The sequence below is a fragment of the Brachycentrus maculatus genome, unplaced genomic scaffold, assembly GCF_059751285.1.
Source record: "Brachycentrus maculatus isolate JH-2025_06_01 unplaced genomic scaffold, ASM5975128v1 h1tg000065l, whole genome shotgun sequence".
In the NCBI taxonomy this organism is placed as follows: domain Eukaryota; kingdom Metazoa; phylum Arthropoda; class Insecta; order Trichoptera; family Brachycentridae; genus Brachycentrus; species Brachycentrus maculatus.
The window spans coordinates 1352438-1375165 of record NW_028280819.1 but is presented as its reverse complement, the minus strand read 5'-3'; the positions used below and the strand labels follow the sequence as shown (position 1 = coordinate 1375165).

Genomic DNA, 22728 nt, shown 5'->3' with positions numbered 1-22728 from the left:
TAGGTTGTTGGGAAAGTTTTGACGCACATATATAGTTTGATTGATTCGTTTATTTATACAAATTGATTATCTCCTTCCCTAGAACAGATTTTAGTAAATAATCTTAAGCAGGTACTATCTCCAAGTATTTCATGCAACAAAAATAATCAATAATCTATATTTTACCAAAGAATATTCTTGACTTTGTTGACAAGACATCACCTTAAACTGCATTAAAACAACTCTGCATTTTGTCACCGTATTCATAAGTCACGAGACTTATGCTCCCGGAAATGATTTATATTTTTAACAAGGTAAAATTCAAGTAAAAAACAGTAATTGAAACTTTTGTGCGGTACTTATACAAGACCAAATTAAAGACCCGCTAAACCAAGAAAATATTGGCCACAAAGGCATCCGAGACAATGGAATGTCGTTAAGCCAATTTTAATTAATTAAATTACAATATTTACGAAACAAACCTTTCTTTTGGTTTAGTGGATTGGCCATTGGCGTCGTGTAAACAGCTCTTAATATTAAATGATTGCCAGGATTTAGAGATCAGTTTTGTGGCTAAAAATGTGTTCAAATCCCAAAATGTGTCAAAAGTTTTCAGCGACCTAATAATAGATCTTTACTTCTCCAGATTTACTTGCACTTGCAATGTTATTTTTATGAACCGGACTGCTAGCTGAGAGTACATAGGGCTTGGAAATGGTGGCACACAACATTAATTCCTCCGCAATCTCTTATACAGTACAAAAATATGTGGGGATTGGAAAATAAGCGCAGATTTGGGACTTACTGTATCAGTGATTGGTTGTACAGACACGCAAACTAGTAGTGGCATTGTGGAATCTTGAATTTTGTTCTTTGTACATAGGAAATACTGCGAGTGCTTACGGAAATCTTCTTGTGTATTTTGTCTATGAATTTTTGATGTGTGTTGTGATAGTGTATGGTTCCATTTTTATAGATCTTCATGTTACAAATGTCATTTTGCATGTTTTGGTTCAAGGGTTGCATGGAAAATTTTCACATTGCATGATTTGTTTTTTGTTGTATCACTAATTGTTTTTCTTTTTTTTGTACAGGCAGTGCCCACATAAAACACAGTCAATTAATCTTTTAATCAAGGAAACATTTTACTTTAAAAAAAAAAATGTACAATTACTATTACTTAATTTTTTTTAAATATTTTGTATAAAAATACAATAATAATAAAATTTTTGTATAGAAATATTAAATATAAGTAAGTATTTTGTATCAAATCCATTTTTAACCTGTCCAGGAGTTTCCTCAAAGGAGTATGGGCATACATGAACGGCCACACTTACACAAGTAAAGCCGTGTGACATTTATTTCTAAAATGGCACTTGTACTGCCATCTGTGGCTGTATTTTAACACTAAAGCCAAATTTCAGATTATTTTTTGTTTTACCCATGACATTTTACTTAAAACAAGTTTTTGTGACGTCATCGTCATGACACTGTAAATGAAAACCTATGAAATAAAATATGGATAATTATGATATAAATCATGTTTGCTTGTGTAAATATTTTTTACGTAACAAAATATGGTGCCTATAGTATTGACTATGATTAAAAAATTATACTTCATAATACATCGATTTAATTTTAAAAAAAAATTCATGTAAAAAGAGCCCACTTCCCAGAGGATGTCGGACATCAATTTTTGTACTCCTGGAAAGGTTAATAACCAAAGGTGAACAGTGAAGTGCCTTGTGCATTTGGGGTCCGAGTAGCTAGAAGAAAAAATTACAAAATACATTCTTTTTATCAACATTTGAAGTACTAACTTTGTGATTTTCCATTTTATAACATAAAAAATAACTTTCTTATAAAATCACTTCTTATCTTATTATAACTCATTTATATTATACAAACGGTTTTGAATCTGACAACTTCTTTCTTAAGACTAATTTATATTAGTATTAAAATTAATAAGCCTTAAGGAAGAAACTGTTTACTTCGAAACTGATTGAGATTATAAAAAAAATCATAATAAGATATACTGTGATTTTTTGACAAAGTCCTTATGTTACGAGGTTTTTGCTCAGTGATGCTCATTTTAAAAGTTTAAAATTCTTTTAAGATAAATTTAAGTTCCATCTCTTTAAAAAAATGGAATAAATGGTTGTGTTATGTGTGGATACTGGATATAATTCTTCGCATGCTACTTCCTGGTGATATCGAAGGTTAATATGTTTTCTTTTCCTTTTTGCTCATTCACAAATTGCACTTGCATGCGATCTCTATATACGTTTTTACTCATTCTCACCACACTCGTTTTTTACACTGCATTATTATTTTACAGAGAATTCTGATTCGTATGTAAATCAACAAGCAATTTATTTAGGAAAATTTATAGTAACACTTTTTCTACTGTAGATATATTTAGTTTTATAGAAATATAGTATTTTGGTAGATTATTTGTATATTTAATAGTGTACTTTTTATTTTATAGTGATGGTACATTAGTTTTGTTTGTTTTAATGCTTTGGTACTGAAGTTTAGTAGAATCTCAATTTGGACTTATCGGAAATTAAGGTAGTCCGGATAGCCATAGTAAAAATTTTTTTGTGAATATTTGTATTGAAATAATTATAGTTTAAATATGAAATTATTGATTTAATAAAGTAACAGTTACATGTATTGTTTTTTCCACATATATTTTATTTGACCAGTGAACGAGTTTCGTCATTACCGACATCATCAGACTGGCGAAAGGCTTGACAAAATTCTACACTCAACAAATCAAGGGTTGAAAACCATGATTTTTTTACATTTTTCTAACAAAATTAATTTAAATTGAGTGAATTTAAGTAGTGTACTATAATATAATAATAATTACATATTAAGGGTAAGGGTTTTAAGTACGAATTTAATTCACATGAAATAATATATATGTGGAAAAAACAAAATAGTGTAATTTTTTTATATCCTGGATTGATTTTTATGCAAGAAAACCAGTCCATCATAGTTTTTCAAATTGTAAAATACATTTTTTACACGGCATTGAGTGTAGCGTACCAACTGTGTTAAATGGGAGTTCAGTGTATATATTTGATCACCCTGGACTGGTGCCTATACCTCATGACTGATCACCTTGCCTTAAAGTTGTAAACCATAGAGATGAAGTCCGGATAATCGAGGTTCTACTATAATAAATTTGTTAGTAGATTTTCTTTTTAAATTAACATGAAATATTGTGATATGTTTGACTAACTGCTTACCGTAATGAATTTAATTTATATTTATAATTTTAAAATATATTTATTTAAATAATATTTAAAATACTAATACACAATACTGAATTTAACCCTTGGAGGTTTGTTATCAAGATATATTATGAATGTCTCAAAAGAAACAAAGAAGTTTATTATTTTTATTTTTTAAAAGGAGATAAAAAAATATTAGAATATCTGGCCCACTGAGTCAAAGCGTCATCATTTATATTTTATTATTTTAAATGCATCAACAAATTATAGTGAAGAAATAAGTATAGTTTAAAAGAATTGTATTTTTACAGTAAGAACTTTAAATTACTTTTGCTTTATTTGGGACTAAATTAAAATCAGAGTTTTTGTGTTTAAAAAAATTGCATATCTAAATTAAATGTCATATGTTACATTTTTGAGTATGTGGGTTAAAGTACAATGAAAAATATAATCATACATATCTTGCTTGAGTCATAAGTTTTTCTTTTGAGGGGGGAATATGTAAATCTTAGCATTATCATGGCTTACGATACGTTATCAGCTGATTTTTTTATGTAACGTGTAACACATTCACCATTCAGCTCATAATTATGATATTTATTTCACGTCTAATTAGACGTGCTATAAATGTAGAAAATCAATATAAATATTGATATTTAATTACAGGTAGAATGATGAATGTTACACAGCACATAAAGTAATCACTTATGTCAGAAAATACCAGGCCGTAAGCCTTGTGTATGCCACGACTTTGGTATTCCATTTTCTTTGCTTAAAAAGACACTCTATTGAGACACTCTTGTCCGCCTCCGTAGTGTAATGGTCAGCACGCTCGGCTACCATACTGGAGGTCCCGGGTTCGATTCCCAGGGGGGGTCAAATAAATATTAGTGATTTTTTCACAGGAATATTTATTCAATATAACCCTGGACTGGTACCTGAAGCGGAGGGCTGATCACCTTTCCTTCATGTGTTAATGATCAAGATAACACTGCGTTTATATGATGCAGTGCCCTATGCACCAAAGGGGGGGGGATAAGGGTTTGAATGAATTGAGATATCAAATGTATCTTAATGTTTGTATTATGTTATTGTTTCTTGATTATATTTTTGTAATAAAATGTCAAAATCTAACGCAAAATTTGCAATCCAGGTTGAAACGACTCAAGAGAAAATTATTTCCCTGGAATTGACAACGAGTCCCATGAGCGAGGAGGCCTTCAACAGCATCGACGGACTCCAGCCTGACAGCCTCCAGCTTGACAGTTTACAGCCCGACATTGTCCAGGTCGTCAATCCAATGCTGGACGGCATGGATGGTCAGGTCACTTCCATCTCGGTCTCCTCCCCCCAGTACATCGTTCCCAAGACCGACCCTTCGCCGGACAGAGAGAGCTTGCGACTGGACCTGAATACGACCTTCACCGTCAAGAGCAATGGAAATGGTGTAGAAACTCCAGATGGCTGCGAGCAATCGGACGAAGAAACCGAAAGTACCCCTACGACCCCCTGCGCCGACTCTACCCCCACCACTCCTGGTTCGGGAAAGAAGAAAAAGAAAAAACGATCCGCGCGGAAAGGCAAAAACTAAGATAATGCCAATTTTCACTTAATGACCGTTCTAGTTTCGTTCTACCATCGTGATCATTAAGAAAATTAGTCTGTAAATTAACTCCCCACATACGACACCTCTCTGAATTCATCAACATTATAATGCATTGTTAATATATTAAAGAATATTGAATTATAGCAGTAGTAAAATGTGAGACCTAACCTCAAATAATACGAAAACTTGTCTATGGTATTATAGTCCATAGAAATGATTGCAATATTGAATTAACACTTGGCAAGAGCAATATAATGCAGAGATTTCGCATTTCTTGTACAGAAGTATGATATTAATAGACAATATAACAGTTGCTGGTATGAGAAATGGCCATTAAGTGGGGAGTAGGTACACATGTATTTAACGGTGGAAACAACCGCAAAATAATACTTACATTAATAAGTCTTCTAGGATGCCTTCTCTAGATTGTATCGTAATATAATGACAATGTGAATCCAATTGTAAATGTATAAAGTACGGTAGAAACGTGTCCAAGGTGCAATTTATTGTATAATACTAATTCCTATTGTACCACTTTTTTACCAATTAGGGTTTATTACGTCAATTGAAATAGTATTTGTTATGTGTCGTACGATTTCTTACATGTCTTTCGATGATGTTTGACGCGAGACTAGTTTCTTTTTATTTTATTTAGTAAACTGTTTTTATAAAAGTATTCTTCCATTTTTCATTCCTCTTTTCTATTGGATAGTTTTTGATTACTAATTTATTGTTTAGGAAGTTAAGTCTAGTTAGATTTGCGAGTGAGAATGTAATATTGATAAGTGGTGTAATTACGCATTTGTCCATTTTTTGTAGTTACGATTTTCACATATCATAAAATATTTTGATATTGTAAGGCGTTTTTATATTTGATTTTTATTGTAAAACCTACGGATAATAATATCAAATACAATATTTTTGTTTCAAAGGTATATTTTATACCTTGTATAATATTATACTATTATGATTACAGTCAAGAGTATTTAACAAACATAGGGTCTCCAAATTAAATATATAACCTAACCTCAAATGATAAAAAAACATTATGGTTAAATCCATAGAAATCACTGCAATATAGAAGATGATTTTTAATATAATTCTTGTTTCAGTAACAATTTCTATGGATTTCACTTTATACATCGACCAACTATCAATGTGTAAAATGAATCTTTGTAGAATTGATGGGTCACTAGCCATTTTTTTTTTCAAATACTTAAATGCTTTAGACCATGAAAAATCATCATCAATGAATGAAAAATAAGTTTTTTTTCTTTCATAATAAATTTTATGTTTGGAAATTACTATGTTTGCTATTAATCCCTTTAGTTTATTGATTTTTACGAGATGACAAAACTCAAATAGCAGCTATTATATTATAATATTTCAGTATCTCTATTACCATTAGTTATATTACTAACTTTACCGTTATATTCAGGTTCGCAAAAAAAAAATTGGAGTTAAGAAATTTATTTTGACATAAAAGATATATTTGGGTAACGTTATGCAAAATTCAGCCAATCCATTTTTTATAACATTGAGTTAATTAATTTGTTATGTACTACTGTGGATGGACTGAATTCTGCAAAACTGTCTACATATATTCTATTATATTTGTAAAATTCACTTTGCTACTGATTTCTTAAAATATAATAATGTAATAATTTATTGTGTCTTTTAAGTACGTATTATATTATAGTAATTAATAGTGATGGAAAATTGAAAAAGAGGCCAAAATGTAAGCGTACATTTTATCTTTACTTTATTTTATTTAAAGTTTTGGATAATATGTAAATTCAATTATAATTTACGCCTTCTTTATTTGCTGTCACTTTTTTCTACTTTTAATTTTATATATCTACGGAGAAGCTATTCAATATGGTGGTAGACTTGTATAAACTTTGTCCAATTAATTTTATATAATTTATTATACGTCAGATAATTTAAATGTGAAATTTTATTGTGGTGTTTTATATACATAAAGTGTTATACTAAGCAAATCATGAATTATTATGTACATCATTATAGTATATCGCTTATCATATAATTATCAATTATAATTACATACGTGTAGTTTTTCCCTTATTTTTAAATTCTACGAAGTATTAAAAGTCAATAATATAGGTAAATGGTTAAATATATACGTACGTACAAATTAAAACGTTAATTGCCTCCCTCAAACTCTACATTTTACGTTGTAATAGGTGAAAACATGTGTTAATTAGAGATTCACACGCAAATAATATATTATGTACTATTTTATTTAATTGACGGGATTGAATGCAAATGCGTAACGTCTTTATTTATTTATTTTGTTATATTGTTTAAAGTATTTTCACTTGATGGTCACACCACGGTGATTAGTCCAGTCACTGTGTTGCAAATTGTACTTATTAAATTTTGCAATTTTTCTTTTATAATCGTCAATAAGAGCCACCTTAAATTATGACTATTTTTAACTTTATGCAGAGAAATTTAATATTCTAACGGATCAGCCGTCATGTTACAAAATAAAATTTTGTGCTGATTTCATGTGACTGGGCTAAAATAATTTAAAGTTGTAATTGATTGTGATTACATTTTTCGTTTTCATTTAAGGAACTCAATTTTTATTCCATTATCATTTTAAAGTAGCATAAAAATATGTAATTTCTGTTTTAATGCACTTAAAACTTGATTAAAAGCCTTTGCATTTAATTATTATTTTTTCGTTTGAATGAAATTATGTATTTATAATATCCCTAGATTATAAGGAAACATTATTTTTAATATATATTTGTATTTGTAGGATGATTATAATTGAATAATATATTTTAAATAAATAAAACATCAATTTATTGTAAAAAAATATTTGTTTTATTTAAAAATACATGAAAAGCTTTCAGTTTGTGAAAAAGAATCTTTACAATGTATGTACATAATCCAAAAGGCCAATAAAATATCTTAAGGTATTTTTTTTTTATTTCTTTGGAGCTATGATTCCTTCAAGTTGTGCCTGGAACAGAGATAAGATGTATTTAACTAAACCAAATTAAACTTTACCTAACCTCACCTAATTAAAATGATTCAATCAAATTTATTAACTATAGTCGTCTCAATGATGATTGATTTCCATACCGTAGAACGGGGCTACTTGAACTTTGATGTGTTACTTCTTGAGCCCAGTACAAAAAAAATTAAATCTGCATTTGGTTTACAATAATAAACGTATCGACATGATTCATTGTTTTCCTGACAGGTCACTTATTGTCACGATACTTCGATCGATACCACGATTCAAGTTCAAGAAGCCCCGTTCTACGGTACATAATTAATTTAAATTTATTGCTACAAAGCAATTCTTCCAAATTACCAAAAACATTATAAAAATGAATATTTTTAGGCTGTTTATACTCAGCTGTTTGAAATTAAAGGGCTGATAGTACCTATTTGGTACATACAGGTGCAAAAGACAGAAGATGAAGAAAGCTGAAGGGTTTGCAGTTGAACAATTACTTCTGATTCTGAACAAATAACTTCTCTGGGAGTATGGCCTGTACATGGTCGTCAAACAAAACGTTACTCAAAGGAGTATGGGCATACTTATGAAATGGGCGTATTTATGAAATAAATAAATAAAATAAAAAAAATAATAAAAAAAATACATGAACTAATGCCCGGTGACATATTCATAAAATGGTACTTGTAGTGCCATCTGTGGTTGATTTTAGACACTAAAACTATGCTTCAAATTATTTTTCTGTTTGGTATACCCACAATTTTACTTAAAACAAAGTTTGTGTGATCGTAATGACGCTGTCAAAGAACACCCATGAAATAAATATGGATAATTTTGATATAAATCATGTTTACTGGTGTAAATATATTTTCGTTAGCTATTTATTTTTTTACTAAATATTTTACATTCAAGAAAATATGCTACTCACTTCATTCAATACGATATCAATAAAAAAACAGAAATAAAAAACTCATTCCCCAGATACAGTTCTGCAGAAACTCACTCAAGAAGTAGGATCATGTAAGGAATTGAAGAAAGAGGGAGAGCATCCCCAAGAAAGGGATGATATGATGGACAGCTAGGATTTAAAAGGTAGGTAGTATTGTTTTAAATATCAGAGAGAGTACATTTTTTGTACAAGTGGAGAGATTCGATTCCATAGTCTGACCGCATGGACAGTTCAGGAATTATTGAATAATGATTTGTTTTGTGGAGGATCGGAATGTGTTCTCTTCCAAGAAGTGTATGAAGAAGCACATAAAGTACAACAAGATTTTTTGACAAATAATTAATTTTTAGATTTTTGGATTCACATTATTACATCAATGTGAATCCGAACTGTTAGCTTACATAACAAACCATCACGGCGCTTACATAACGCCATACCAGTCTATCTTTGGAAACATTCTTCGCCTCTTCCCCGTTCATGCATCTTCATTTATTTGAAGCACTCGATCATACCAAGTTAGCTTACCTTGAGTTGCATATTAGTCTTCTCCAAAGCTTTGATCTTTTCTTGATTTTTCTTTTCCTCGGCAGCTCTCAGTTCTGCCGCTCTTCTCTCCAGCTGTTCTGACTTAAGTTTCAACTCGGTACATTGTTTCTCCAATACCTCTCTCTCCCCTTCTAAGTGGCTCACTTGTTCCAACAAATCTTCTTTGCCTTGTTCCGACTGTGGAAATATTATTTGAATCACATTATCAGAGTAAAACTTTGTATTACATATAAACAATACGAAATAATTTTTTTAATTCTAGTGGTGTCAAAAGTCTACATAATTGGAGGACATGCATAGTCATGCATCTAGTCAGATGTATGGATGTGAAGAAAGCTAAGAATACACATCAGGACAGAAGATTGTGGCGTTCCATCCTCTCTGCCTACCCTTGTGGAGAAACGGCGTGATGGTAGTAGTAGCAGTAGTAGTAATAAGAAAGAAAAGGAGACCAAAAATTCTTGGATGCTACAGAAAGATAACATGATTCGAAGGCGCGGCCTAGAAGATGACATATGTGATAGAAGGACCTTTAACCTGAGGATGAGTCTACAAAGACGATAAGTTGGGATGGAGCCAGGAAGAAGAAGAATATAAATAATTAGAAAAAAGTTTAAAAACTTGCCTGCAAAGCCTTCCTCATTCCAAAAGCGATGGAGCTGCAGTACAATGTTTCGTATGCTTCCATTGTCATCTTCAATTCATCCCTCACTCGTAGTAACAGAAGACCTCTCTCCGCACAGTTTATTGTTACCTTTTTAAAAAGTTATAAAAATGAGTACAATGATATTTTTATCACTCAAAGTAAAATCATTAACTTTATGGTCAGGAATTTTAACAAAATGTTAATTACATTAACATATTACCACTCGTCGAAACATTAGTCTACCAGCTTTGAGATTACCTTTTCATCTTGTTTTGTTGTCAGGACAATCACTACACTAGCATTCAGATAACTCTATAGATTACAAGTACTACTATAGAACTATTCACACACACACAAAATATTAATCGCATGTGTTATTATTCAAACCAAAGACCAACATACACCATGGATGTTTGCCAAAAAGAGGTTGTGGATCTAGGATGTGGTAGGGGTGTTTACATGTCTCGTTTTTTTTAACCATGTTTACTCAGACGGGGGTCTATTATTGCTTTCCACAAAGCACAGACTTTAATAAAATAAGAATAATATACCTGTCGAATGAGCTCATCGAAGCACTGTGTATATAATTGCCTGCGGACAGGACAGATGCCGGTTTCCCTCGCTTGTCTTTGCTGCAGCTTGGTATCCAGAGTCTCCTGAAGGTTCATCACATCCAGCCGTGTGGCAGGAGTTGAAGACACCTGAAATATTTGTCATCAAGACATCCTCAGCTAATTTTTCCAGCCAATTACTTTTCATACACATTAGTAAAATGCAAATTTATTTCCAAAACACAATTGGAATTAAAATATTTCTTCTGGACTAAGAGAATACACCTTTACATACCTCTTGAATCCATATTTGTCCCTCTTCTTCCCATTCTTTGGGAGGTAAAATAGCATTAAGTATTTCTTCGGTCTCCTTCCTTGTCTCGGTGGCTATTTGTGTTGCTCCCGAAGAGCCGGGCCGTGGAGACAATTTTACTGCCTTCAAATAATAAACATATCACCAATTTATTTGTTAATTACATTTCAATACAAACATATAACCAATATCTTCTTCATGTGTCATGTCAGGTCTCCTCCATGTTGACTATCACTTAAGAGTATGTATCCCTATATTGAACAGCTCTAATAATTAATAATCAAATCATATTCGCTCCCTATGTGGAGCATAAGGAATCCACATGCTGTCTCCAGGGTTTTCTGTCGGCCGCCAGCTCCCTTGTCAGCAGTAGTCGTCCTGGGCGGCACGAACCTGATGTCTGTAAAAGAGGCAAGCTTGATTAAGGCATGCGGAGTATTCGGCCTAGCAAACTGAATCGCCTTTTCTTGATAACAGTTGTGACCAAGATTTGCTGCGTCCTACGCCTCATTTCTTCATTCTTTGAAGTCAAACCACCGCACGCCTAAAATTCTCTGCAGACACCTATTTTCAAAGCTCAATACACAGCTGTTCTGAGCCCTTGTAAAGGTGGAGACTGACCGGAGCATTCCGTCGTTACGTAACATGTTACGATGCGAACATTCGGGCAGTCAGTACACCGAGCCGAGCGCTCCATCCATAGTTTCGGATGCTCGCTGATACTCGCCGCGAGCGATGTTACGACGAAATGCTCCGGTCAGTCTCCACCTTAAGGTGCCATGTTTCACAGCTGTATAAGAGAACAGAAGCAATGCAGGCATTGTATAGGTGGCATTTGGTCTTCACTGAGTATAAATACGATCTTCAGACAGCCTTCATACTGTTAAATGTGGACCCTGCGAGTCCGGACAGTCCTTGGACAGCTCTAAACAGCGCCTCAATAGAGGGAGCTACTCTATATACAGCTGGAGACCATAGGTATTAAAAATAGAGAAATTTGGATGCACCCAGTGTCAACTAAGTATAAATATCATTGGTATCAGCAGAGAGATCATACTTACTGATTTATCTGGGTGTTTAGTCACCAACACCGGGTTTTCATACTTGACCAGAGTGTCATCGGCCGCTATTACTCGTTCAGTCATTGTGTAAGCTATCAAAGTGTAAAATCTAGCAAAAGTAATACTGTACAAATAATAATACTGTTTTTCTAAAACCAAACTCTGTCAAACTTGTTTTGTTACCGAGGTGATGAGAGCGAGTTGTTGATAAAGATCAACAAAGGTAAACAATACGGTTGTCATAGTATCAGAATACACTTTGAATGTACTTTTTTTAAAACTAACTAACTAACCGTCACGCTGCTTCCGCAGAAGTAGGCAGAGAGAATAGAGCGCCACACTACTCTGTCCTTGCAAACATTCTTCGCCTCTTCCACCTTCATGCATCTCCTCATACATACCCGTCGATTGTTACGACTCCTAACCTGACCACTTTGAAGTATTTGACATACCTGATCGTGCCATGTTTTTCTCGGTCTTCCTCTGCTTCTTTTCCCAATAACATTCGCCTCATAAATTTGTTTTACCGTTCTTTCCTCACTCATTCGTTCTACATGTCCAAACCATCTCAACACACCTTTCTTAATTTTATCGACAATGCTTATCTCAGCTTTGCATTCCTTCCTTATTTCACTATTCGCACATCTATCATACATCGTTTTGTCGCACATTCTTCTGAGAGATCGCATTTCGACTGCATTCAGTCTACTTTCATCCTTTTTTTGAAAATATCATTTATATAAAAAAAAAAACTGAGAAAAAACTAACTAACCATCATCCGCAAAGGTAGGCAGAGAGAATATAATCCCACATCAATCTGTCTTTGCAAAAAATCTTCACCTTTTCCACATGCATGCATCTCCTCATACATACCCATCGATTATTTTGACTCCTGAATTAAGCACTTTCAAGTATTTAAAATAATTGATCTTGCCAAGTTTTCCCCGGTCTTTTGTTACTACTACTACTACTACCATCAGGCCGTTTCTCCGCAGGGGTAGGCAGAAAGCCTACTACATTCACCTTATAAATTTGTTTTACCATTCTTTCTTCACTTATGTATTCGATTCACATGCCCAACACACCGTTCTTAATTTTATCTTAATGCTTATCTCTGCCTAGCATTCTTCCCTTATTTCACCACTCGAACATCTATCATACAACGTTTTGCCACACATTTGTCATCAAAGAAAGCATTTAGGCTGCGTTTAGTCTACTTTCATCCTTCTTTGCTAACTCCATACTTCATTTTCATAGAGTTGGATCCAGGACTCCATTGTGTTCGGCCAGTTTAGCTTAACTGATAGGATTTTGTGCCCTATGTGTGCATTACCTATTATTACCGCTATTCTTCTTTTTTTACATAAAATTCGTCCTGCAATTAATTTCCCATATAGGTGTAATATCCCTCACCAAGTTTTTAACATCCATTTATGTTATCCATATTTCTACTCCTAGATCAAGAATCAGGAGCGCAGGACTGATTACTTTGCCTTCATATAATCGAATACGGGTAGGGGTTTTAAAAAAAGTACTTACTTAAAAATAATTACTGGTTAGTCATTAATTTGAATGGCAACACCAAATGGTAATGTCACTTATTCTTTGAATTATTTTTTAGGAGAATGTCCTAAATGAAAATGTTCAGGGATTTAATTATCAATTCTCAACCATTATATCTGATAAGGTGTGTTAGGGAATGTCATAGGTTAATAAACAAAAATAATTATTGTTTCAAAACATTGAAAACCCAAGATGTGATTATATATATCGTAGTCCTACAGGAGAAAGTGACTAACAAAATGTTCAAGAGGGCCATTTGAGTCACTTTTGCTTGGCAAGAAAATAAATATCAATGCAGTTAGTCATTTTTAACAAGTCAATATATTGTAGTCGTACAGGAGAAAGTGACCATCTGACAAAACGTAAGATGTTCAGGAGAGCCATTCAAATCACTTTTGCTTGGCAAGAAAATAAACATCAATGCAGTTAGTCATTTTTAAGAAGTCAATATATTATACTTCCAAGTTTAAAATCCTTTGGGATTTTTTCAGGGCAATATTAAGCTAGTAAGATATCAAATAGTCAATGATCACGTTTTTGTAAGAAATGCACTTGGTCACTTTCTCCTGTATGACTACGATATATACATATATTCATTTAATGTCAAGAAATTGAAGGATATTTTCTATATACCTTTTTTTTTAAGGAACCACCCGCAAAGCCTCTTTATTTCGAGACTTGTCTGCAGGTAGGATAGTAAGGATCGGGAAGATAAATGTGAAAAAGACATCACAAATAGCCAGACAAATTGAAAATAAATCTTTCTTGAATTTATTTTGCAATTGACGGGAATCGAACCCGCGACGCCAGTTTCACAGTCGAGCGTCTACCCTACTACGCCACGGCGCCTGTTGTGGCGCAATATATTTTATATATCTACAATTTCAAGAACACAGCCCCGTTAAAGATTAAAGGCTAGTCATAGTAATTAAAACAATACATATTTTGTTGCACAAATAACTCTAAAGTGAAGTGAAACATTTGTAAACAGTAATTTGGACACAGAAAACATTTTAATTCATTTGCTACATGTTATTTTACATGTGTAAAAAAGATCAAATTACTTGAAGTCATTTCTATGATGTTTCTGCAGATATGACTTTATTTGTTGGACGTGTCAACATGCTTTTGTATTTGGGGAGAGAATATACAAATTTATTTAAAATAAAACACTTGTCAATGGTTATTCATGTATATCATACTACTTTATTACGAAGGAGGTGTCATTTGTTGCTGCAAACAAATCCACAATATTGAGACCACAGAAGAACTACATTATTATTTTTTAATATCTAAAATACATCATAATACATTATTTGAATAACATAACGTTATTCGAAGTTTAATAAATAATCGACTGCCAATTTTCCGTTTTCCGAGTCTTCCATGCGGTGCATCTCATCTCTGAGTAATCTCACCCTCTGACTGCTGGAACACACACATCTGCATCCATCCTGTCACGACATCGCAGGAGGGCCGTATTAGGGTTACCTATAATAATAAATAATTATGAAGTGTCTCGAAAAACACCTTACATATTACAAGCGCCCTTGAGGTAGTATTTTACACAAATCGCTCACTCCTTTCAAGAACGTCATAAATAAAAAATTGACAATTTTCAGTTGTGCATGTTTTCGGAATGCCCAGAAAATGTACTATATCCCAGCAAAAGAGGGATATTTTTAACTTAATATTTACCCGCTATGGGGTAGAATGTGTTGTTTTTGCATTTTGAAGAAAAGGCATTGTTTAAGTATTTTTTTGAATATCCTAAATATTTTTTGAATGGAGAAAAAAATATCTGTTGCACAGTAAAAAGTTCAATAAATGGCTTGATATTTATTTTTAATACATTGTATTATATTTTAAAACTTTAAAAACATTCTCCTGAAAAATCCAGTTTTTTTATTTATGACGTTCTTGAAAGGAGTGAGCGAAATGGGACATATTTAAATATAAATTATCTAAAATGATTGTTAATTAATTATTATAGTATTAACATTTCCGATAAAAAACTGTGAGGTATTATTCAGTAGAAAAAAAAAGGAGAATTACAGTAAGATCTACGTATATCTTTTAAATGTATCTACGGATAATTTTTTTAAAAATAATAATAAATAACAAACCCTTATCCGCACCCCAATGGTGCATAGGGCACTGCTTCATATAAACGCAGTGTTATCTCAATCGTTTACACATGAAGGAAAGGTGATCAGCCCTCCGCTTCAGGTACCAGTCCAGGGTAATATTGAATAAATATGACAGTGAAAAATCACTTATATTTATTTTACCCCCCTTGGGAATCGAACCCCGGACCTCCAGAATGGTAGCCGAGCGTGCTGACCATTACACTACGGAGGCGGACAGATTTTTTTTTTTTTTTTTAATAAAAAATGAAATTTCAAATTCTGTTTATTTTCATTTTGCTGTTTATTTTCATTTGCATTTTCAATCCACTCAGGTTTTTTTTCACTTCCATGAAAAACATTAAAAAGGGGTTTCACTGTATTTATAGAACAGTACATTAAACAGGTTTTTCACTTCAAATTGGATGTTTTACAAACCAAATATAAAACCTTACAAATCAGATTGGACATTTTACATAACCAATTCGGATGTTATATTGTATTTTATAAAGAAGTAAGAATTATTAAATATATATTCAATATATACTCATGATTTAAAGTAGTATTGATAATCTTGTCTGAAAATTTGTCTGAGTACTTATATCGCACGCACAGACTGTGACGACTAACAACCAACTTGACGACTAACACGTTTGCTAGTTCTTAGGAATAAAAGTTGTGACCAGGTAGTACATATACACTGGACGGTATATGTACTACCAAAATGAATATATTTTTAAAAAATTAACCTTTTTTATAAAATCCAATTTGTTTTGTAAAATATCCAATTTGATTTGTTAAACATCTATTTTTGGTTTGTAAAATATTAAATTTTAAGTGAAAAACCTGTTTTACAGGTATAAGGTAAAAATTGGATAAGAGCAACTCAAGAAAGAGAAGCATGGAAAAATATGGAAGAGGCCTACATCCAGCAGTGAAGAGAAGGCAGCTTTCTGCCTTCTTTTCTTTAAAAGTCTTCTTTAAGAAGAAGAAGAGATATTACAGATGAGCGCAGTAAGCACAGATGACTGAGCATTTTTCGCAAATGTCTTTGCCCTGTTCCGTATCTGTCTGCTGTGCTGTTTGGGGTTGTGAAGGCGTCTGTGTACCGGCCAACGTCAGGTCAAAACCGGATCTAGCTGACTAACTGAATTAACTAACTACTAATCCCTTTCACTGTCTACACTGGGGCACTTCTAGATAATTTGGTGGTTGTTTTACAAACTTGTATTTATTTAGATTGGCAGTGACAGGGATATTGAAAGCTTTTAAATGTAAATTCACAGTAAAATCGGGATATAATTTTGTTTCACATTTTTTATAAAATTTCATTTTCAAAACAAAAACAAAGAAATTGTTTTGCGAGAGAAGGTCTATCAGTAAGGCTAGGAGCTTTGGTATCAGATCTAGGAATGCGAAGGGACAGCTTTAAAGTAGATAAGCAATAAAACCAAGAATTAACAATAAATATGGGAGTCGAACACTGCAATATATCGTTCTGAACATTTTTAATTTGTTGCCGACAGATGTTAGAGGTCAAAATAAAATATGGAACAAAGGCAAAATAAAGGAATGGGTAAATGATTAAAAGTTAATTTTATGAAATTTATGAAATTTTTCTCTTTTTTGTGTCTATGTTAGGTTAAAATAGTTAAAACAATAAAAAATTTATTAAAAAAGAACTCCACCGACAAGACACACAAAGTGGCTTGGTGGGTCTCTGCAAAAAAAAAAAAACCGCAATAAGCTGAGATTGTGATGTTACCTGAGTACGCGGAGTAGCGGGGCCCTACTGGGAGTCGCTGCTGGAGCTGGAGCTGGAGTCGGTGGACATGACCTCCACGTCCTCCTGCACGCCGCCCTCCTTGGGGCGCCCGCCCTCCCCCCCGCCGCCCCCGCCCTGCAGCGGCACGCTGGCGCCCCCGCCCACGCCCACATGCAGCTCCCCGCTCGGGTGCCAGGCAAACTGGTTGGCCGCCGACGCCGGCACATCTGGACACAAGACCACACATTCTCTCAAACTCATGCAACTCTAGACACAACACTAGATACCCTTCTTCAAAACATACCTTTTTTCATCAAAAGAATTTTGATTGTTATATGCAATAAAGTTGTACAACCTGTTTCCATTATCCTTAAAGTCATTGAAAAAATAAACTGAGTATGAAAGTCTTCTTCTTCTTCTTCTTCTTTTTGTAGATCCTAGGGATCTGTTTGTGCTTCCGCATGTCGCTCTTGGGATGTTGACTCCCAGCTGTTTTTTCATCTTTTCGGAGGTCTGCCTGGGGGTCTGCGTCCTTCGGGGTTGCCTTGGAGGGCGATACGTTGAAGTCTGTCTTCTGACATTCTGTTTATATGTTCATTCCAGTATCGCCTTCGTTGTATCTGATATAGTCATGTTGTATTTTTGACTAGCAAAATGGAATGCTTGCAAGAGTAGTTGCAGCTCCCCCTCAGTCTCAGCAAATACTACAGCATCATCCGCATAGCAAACAATATCTATGGTTTCCTCTCCCAGTCTGTAACCTTTGTGCATAAATATCCTCCATAATCCCATCCATGACAAGGTTGAAGAGAAATTTAATAAATTATACATACAAATTCCAATATACAAAGCTTGTGTTATTGAAGAAAATGGGTGTTTATTAACACATTGTCGTCGGGACACGGCATTTGTCGTTTTTCGCAGACTGTCGGTAAACTGCGGGACACGGCAAGCATTTGTTATCAGCGTGAAATAAAACGCCTTGAAGGGTAATTTGCTACCTGGGTGCTAGGCGATAGTCTGTCCACGTTATTTGAGATGTCTTATTTAAGTATTTGTCCGGATTGGCTAGTGTGCTGCTTGTAAAGGCATCGCCAGAAATCTAGAGTTTTTATGCGATCTCAATCTCCAGTTTAGTTTGAGTCATTTCACGTATTGGACTATTTTTCATACCGCTTGCACTGTTTTGTTTACTGTTTAGTAATTTATTAATTGAATATATGTATTAGCATTGTATAAGGAATGATACCTCGGTGGGGAAGACTATTTTTTTTGAGTTTACAATACTTCTAAAATTGTGAAATACGGAATCCTTAATTAAAAATTATGATTATAATTTATTTTTGATGATCAAATGTCATATATGATTTCTTTGAAAACTTCAATCTAAAATATTATTTGGTTTAGAAATTGTGTCAATTTTAAGAAAGCGATATATTTTTGCGCTAATCGCAAAAAACATCCGCTATATGCTAGTCTATTGTTCGAAGCGCCCGACTACAATGTGTTAATATAAGTATTATAAGTACCTCCGGTTGTTATCCTGTGCAATTCGCTGAGCGAGGGGGCGTGTCCGTTGAGGGGCAAGTCACACAACCTTCCCAGCAGGCCGAGTCGCATCTCGATGTCGGTCGGGTAGGGGCGGCGGGGGTCCCCGGGCTGCCAGGAGAGGGGGGCGCAGATGGCGTTCGAGGCGCTTATTCTGTAATGAATAGTTCAAATTTGAAATAGATATAGTGATACACATAATTGTGAGAGTTACGTAGTTCCTATACGTAGGGTCAAAAAACCGACTAATAGGTGTTTGGTTGTATGCGGTTGGCAGCGAAAAGCCGACTAGTCGGCTTTTGGTAGTTAATACAATAAAAATCATAATAATCAAATGATTAATACAGAAATTATGAATCTTCTTCCTCTTCATCTTGTTGTAGGCCTTGTGGCCTGTTTTTATGAGGGATTAGCCTCCTGCGATGTTGATTCTCAGCTATCGACCCATCTCTTTGGTGGTCTGCCCGGGAGTCGTCTACCATGGGGTTGGCCGTACAGTGCGATGTGGGTGAGTCTGGATGGTTCCATTCTTCTCACATGCGCATACCATTGTCTCCTTCGTTGCCTTCCCCACCTAACGACATCTTCGATCTCGCATATTTCCCTGATCCTGGCGTTTCTTATTCTATCTCGAAGACTCTTGCCTCTTAGAGTCTTCATTTCTGACACTCTAAGCGCGTTTTTTGTGGCAACGGTGTCCGCTCTACTTTTGATTCCATACGTCATGGTGAGTTGGAAACAAGTTTATGTGAAATTATGAATGTATTTGTTAAATGCGTGCCTTTTTGCTATAAGTACAAATTTGCTTGGGTTTTGAGGTAAGTCTTTCGAAAATTCGTTGGTAAATGAAGGTTTTGAGAGTGAGACTATGTTTTACGAGGATAGGTCTTATAGGATTCCACATGGTAGGAGGTTTAGCTGATCTGGAATGTTCTGAATTGAAAGCATTTATCAATTTTGTCGAAATCTTCACATTATTGAGATGTGTGGCATGCAGGGTACGCAACATACGTACCTGTGTGCAAATTTGATCAGTTCTTCGGAGGGAACTGGGCGCATTCGAGATTTAACTATGGAAGCAAGTTTCTGTCTCGCCTGGTAGAGGGCTGTCGCCAATATCTGCTCCGCTTCCTTCAACTGGCGCTGCAACTGGCAAATGTCTTGATCCTAGAAAGAGGAATACCAATAATTTCACCCTGCAAAGTTCATATTTCGTGATAATAATGTGATATGGGAAGAGATATCACTAGATTATCCCTCCTTTTCGCAACACAGAAGAATTTTTTTGGTGTTGTTGAGTTTTGGTGGTGTGTTTTTAGCTAGAAGTAAACAAAATCCACTAATTGATCTTTAAATCTTGTACATAATAAGCAAGGTAAATAATCTTTTAAAAAATGGGAGGGATATATGTATCTGTTTATTTCACTGTCAATTTTCTATGTGTGTATCTGAGTTCTTCATATATTAAAAAAGCTTAAACATAATGTATTGTAAAATGTGCCTTCTACCGTAGCATAGTGGTTAGTGCATTGGTCTTCCATGTCAAAGGTCTTGGGTTTGATTTTCCGGGGGGGTTTTGAGTGTGTCCAAATACTTTTACACAAATCTGGATTATCTCGAACTACGAGTTATTTTTCATATGATTTTTTGACATCTCAATATAGATGAAGAAGAATACGAAAGTCTGGGCATTTACGGGGCTTATGACCATTAAAGGCTGGTTTGGGTGATCACTTAACACATGCGTAACATTCACCAAGTTACCCATGATTGACAACCACACTATTGAAATTCTTGCAACTTCTAGATATATTGAATTATCTCGATACATAGTTCTTAAACTCAATAGACTTCATAAGATTTGGTATACTTCCAACCTCAAGATTCGAACCTCAAATACAAATGAAAGAGTTTCTGCTTAACCTTCCCCTCCCGGTGATATGTATTTACTACAACTCAACTTTTCAAATGAAAATATCAATATAAAATATAGTAGACACGGGTTCAGAATTTTTGTATTCCTCCTTAATATAATTATGTATAACATGAAAGTATTGTAATATAAAGTTTTTCATTTGCAGCGGAAAGAAATAATTTGTGAAAAAATCGGGAATAAAATTACCAATACACAAACGTTTCTGTATGTGCGGGTGTGGCGTGCTTTGTAAGTATACGCGCATGTCGCATGTCGTAACGTGTTTACTTCGCCAGTCAAGTAGCGCGCAGATCGTCTTACGCGGCGGTCGTGTCGCTACGCTAGCTATTATGGCCACTTATGATGTCTTTCAGATAATTATCAGAGCTAACGTTACAAAATTGGTAAATTTCAACTTCAACTATGGTCAATAAAAGCAACATTTAGGAATATTCACAATTTTCCCGTTTGTCACGACATTTTCATATGGTGTACAATATACATACCACCGGTACATGCGGAAGTTTTTAGCACCGTAAGGAAAGGGTTAATAAAAAGCTTGCCTCATGCTATCATAGATCACTTTTTGTTATTATTATTATCATTATCATATTATTTTTTGACATCTCATCAAAGATGAAGAAGAATATGGAAGTCTGGGCATTTACGGGGCTGACGACCGTCATCGGCTGGTTTAAGTGGCCACTTTACACGTGTAACATTCACCAATTCTACCCATTATTGACAACCACACTACTCAAATTCTTGGAAGTTCTATATATATGAACCAATTTAGAAACCTTGTTCTTGAATCACTAGAACTTCACTAGAGACATCTATTGGTGAGATAAAATAAAATAAAATAGCTCCAGTAATTGGAGATAGTCCAGATTTTGTGAACAAGTATTTGGACACACTCAAAATGTTGTAAATTATCATTATCAATGTAGTATGTTTACCATACCTGATTATCGACCTCCATTTTCAAGCGGTTCATTTTTTCATGTATCTTAGCTTGCTCATCGGCTAACTCTAATGTTTTATTTAACTCATTATTTTTAGCTAATAACAGATCCGTTATTTGAGAATGTTCAGCGGCGGACATTTTTTGTGGTTTGGCAGCAATACTATTTTCTATAATTTCTCTAAAAATAAAAGAACATGTGTGTAATTAATTTAAGGAACTATTCTAATCACAATCCTAAATTTAGTAATAATGTCATTTGTAATCCGAAAAGAAACATAAAATTAACCTCACTTTATTTTGTTTCATTAAAACAATCGATCATTGTACCGAATATAATAGGTACATTATATGTTAATACCATGAAGAAATACTTCATTTATACAGATCAGAAATTAAGACAGTATTAAAGTGTTGTTTTTCATACTTAGCTATAAGCTCGATATCATCGATGAGGTTCAGTAACTGTTCTTTGGTACTTAAATGTGAAGCCATCGCTATATTTTTTATAAAAGTAAAAAATTAAACAATTAATTGCAAATCCAAGAAAATAATGGAAAATCAGTAAATTTGTGGTAAAAACCAACAACAGCACCAGGAACTTCATTCGTTTTCGACAAAAATAAAATATTGTCACTAAACACAAATCACAAACAGGACCAGCGAGTATAAAACCATAGATTTGACAATAAAAAAAACATATTGATATTGATTGCATAAAATAACATAGACAACTACAAGGCGGGTTAGGGATAATCGACAGCCCGCAACATAATTTTCTAAATAAACTCAAACAACATTTTTTACTTTTAACATCGTTTTTGTACTGAAAAAATAAGTCTTTCTTTTGAATAAAAATATGATATTGAAAAGAAAACACTTTCGTAATTTTTAAAAATATATATAAATATTGGAAAAAGAAGCAAAGGAAGACCGAGGAAAACTTGGCACAAAAA

At 33.9% G+C, this 22728-nt stretch overlaps 3 protein-coding genes across 19 annotated transcripts in view; 1 reads left to right on the top strand and 2 right to left on the bottom strand.

The window, feature by feature from the left end:
- scrib (scribble planar cell polarity protein) overlaps nucleotides 1–6281 on the top strand; it is a 327417-nt gene extending 321136 nt beyond the window's left edge. For 11 of the 17 annotated variants that reach the window (XM_088256719.1, XM_088256715.1, XM_088256710.1 and 8 more), the window contains one exon: nucleotides 4375–6275. In XM_088256719.1, the coding sequence (XP_088112845.1) occupies nucleotides 4375–4812 (438 nt within the window). In that variant the 3' untranslated portion in view covers nucleotides 4813–6275. Of the gene's footprint in view, nucleotides 1–1073; nucleotides 1216–4374 lie in introns of those variants that run through there. The other 6 variants (XM_088256718.1, XM_088256722.1, XM_088256716.1 and 3 more) reach the window with 2 other exon arrangements.
- Nucleotides 6282–7666: 1385 nt separating this feature from the next.
- On the bottom strand, nucleotides 7667–12090 carry Dnali1 (Putative inner dynein arm light chain, axonemal Dnali1). Its single transcript, XM_088256724.1, has 6 exons — nucleotides 11892–12090; nucleotides 10813–10953; nucleotides 10518–10667; nucleotides 9946–10074; nucleotides 9300–9497; nucleotides 7667–7822 (listed from the first exon to the last, which is right to left on the bottom strand). Exons 1-6 carry the CDS (start codon nucleotides 11973–11975, stop codon nucleotides 7787–7789), a joined length of 738 nt encoding a protein of 245 aa, XP_088112850.1. The 5' UTR covers nucleotides 11976–12090; the 3' UTR covers nucleotides 7667–7786.
- Nucleotides 12091–14632: 2542 nt separating this feature from the next.
- Nucleotides 14633–22462, bottom strand: MED4 (mediator complex subunit 4). Its single transcript, XM_088256703.1, has 6 exons — nucleotides 22200–22462; nucleotides 21773–21953; nucleotides 19909–20060; nucleotides 18875–19047; nucleotides 17346–17572; nucleotides 14633–14945 (listed from the first exon to the last, which is right to left on the bottom strand). Exons 1-5 carry the CDS (start codon nucleotides 22265–22267, stop codon nucleotides 17370–17372), a joined length of 777 nt encoding a protein of 258 aa, XP_088112829.1. The 5' UTR covers nucleotides 22268–22462; the 3' UTR covers nucleotides 14633–14945; nucleotides 17346–17369.
- Between the last annotated feature and the right edge of the window lie 266 nt (nucleotides 22463–22728).

Excerpts from the sequence above, each read along its gene's own strand:
- MED4 (XM_088256703.1), bottom strand. The coding sequence starts at position 22,267 with ATGGCTTCACATTTAAGTACCAAAGAACAGTTACTGAACCTCATCGAT. Across the intron at positions 20,061-21,772 it reads AAATGGAGGTCGATAATCAG|GATCAAGACATTTGCCAGTT; the intron begins GTATGGTAAACA and ends TCCTCTTTCTAG. Across the intron at positions 19,048-19,908 it reads CTGATCAAATTTGCACACAG|AATAAGCGCCTCGAACGCCA; the intron begins GTACGTATGTTG and ends TATTCATTACAG.
- Dnali1 (XM_088256724.1), bottom strand. The coding sequence starts at position 11,975 with ATGACTGAACGAGTAATAGCGGCCGATGACACTCTGGTCAAGTATGAA. Across the intron at positions 10,954-11,891 it reads CTAAACACCCAGATAAATCA|GCAGTAAAATTGTCTCCACG; the intron begins GTAAGTATGATC and ends TATTATTTGAAG. Across the intron at positions 10,075-10,517 it reads TCGATGAGCTCATTCGACAG|GTAACAATAAACTGTGCGGA; the intron begins GTATATTATTCT and ends CTTTTTAAAAAG.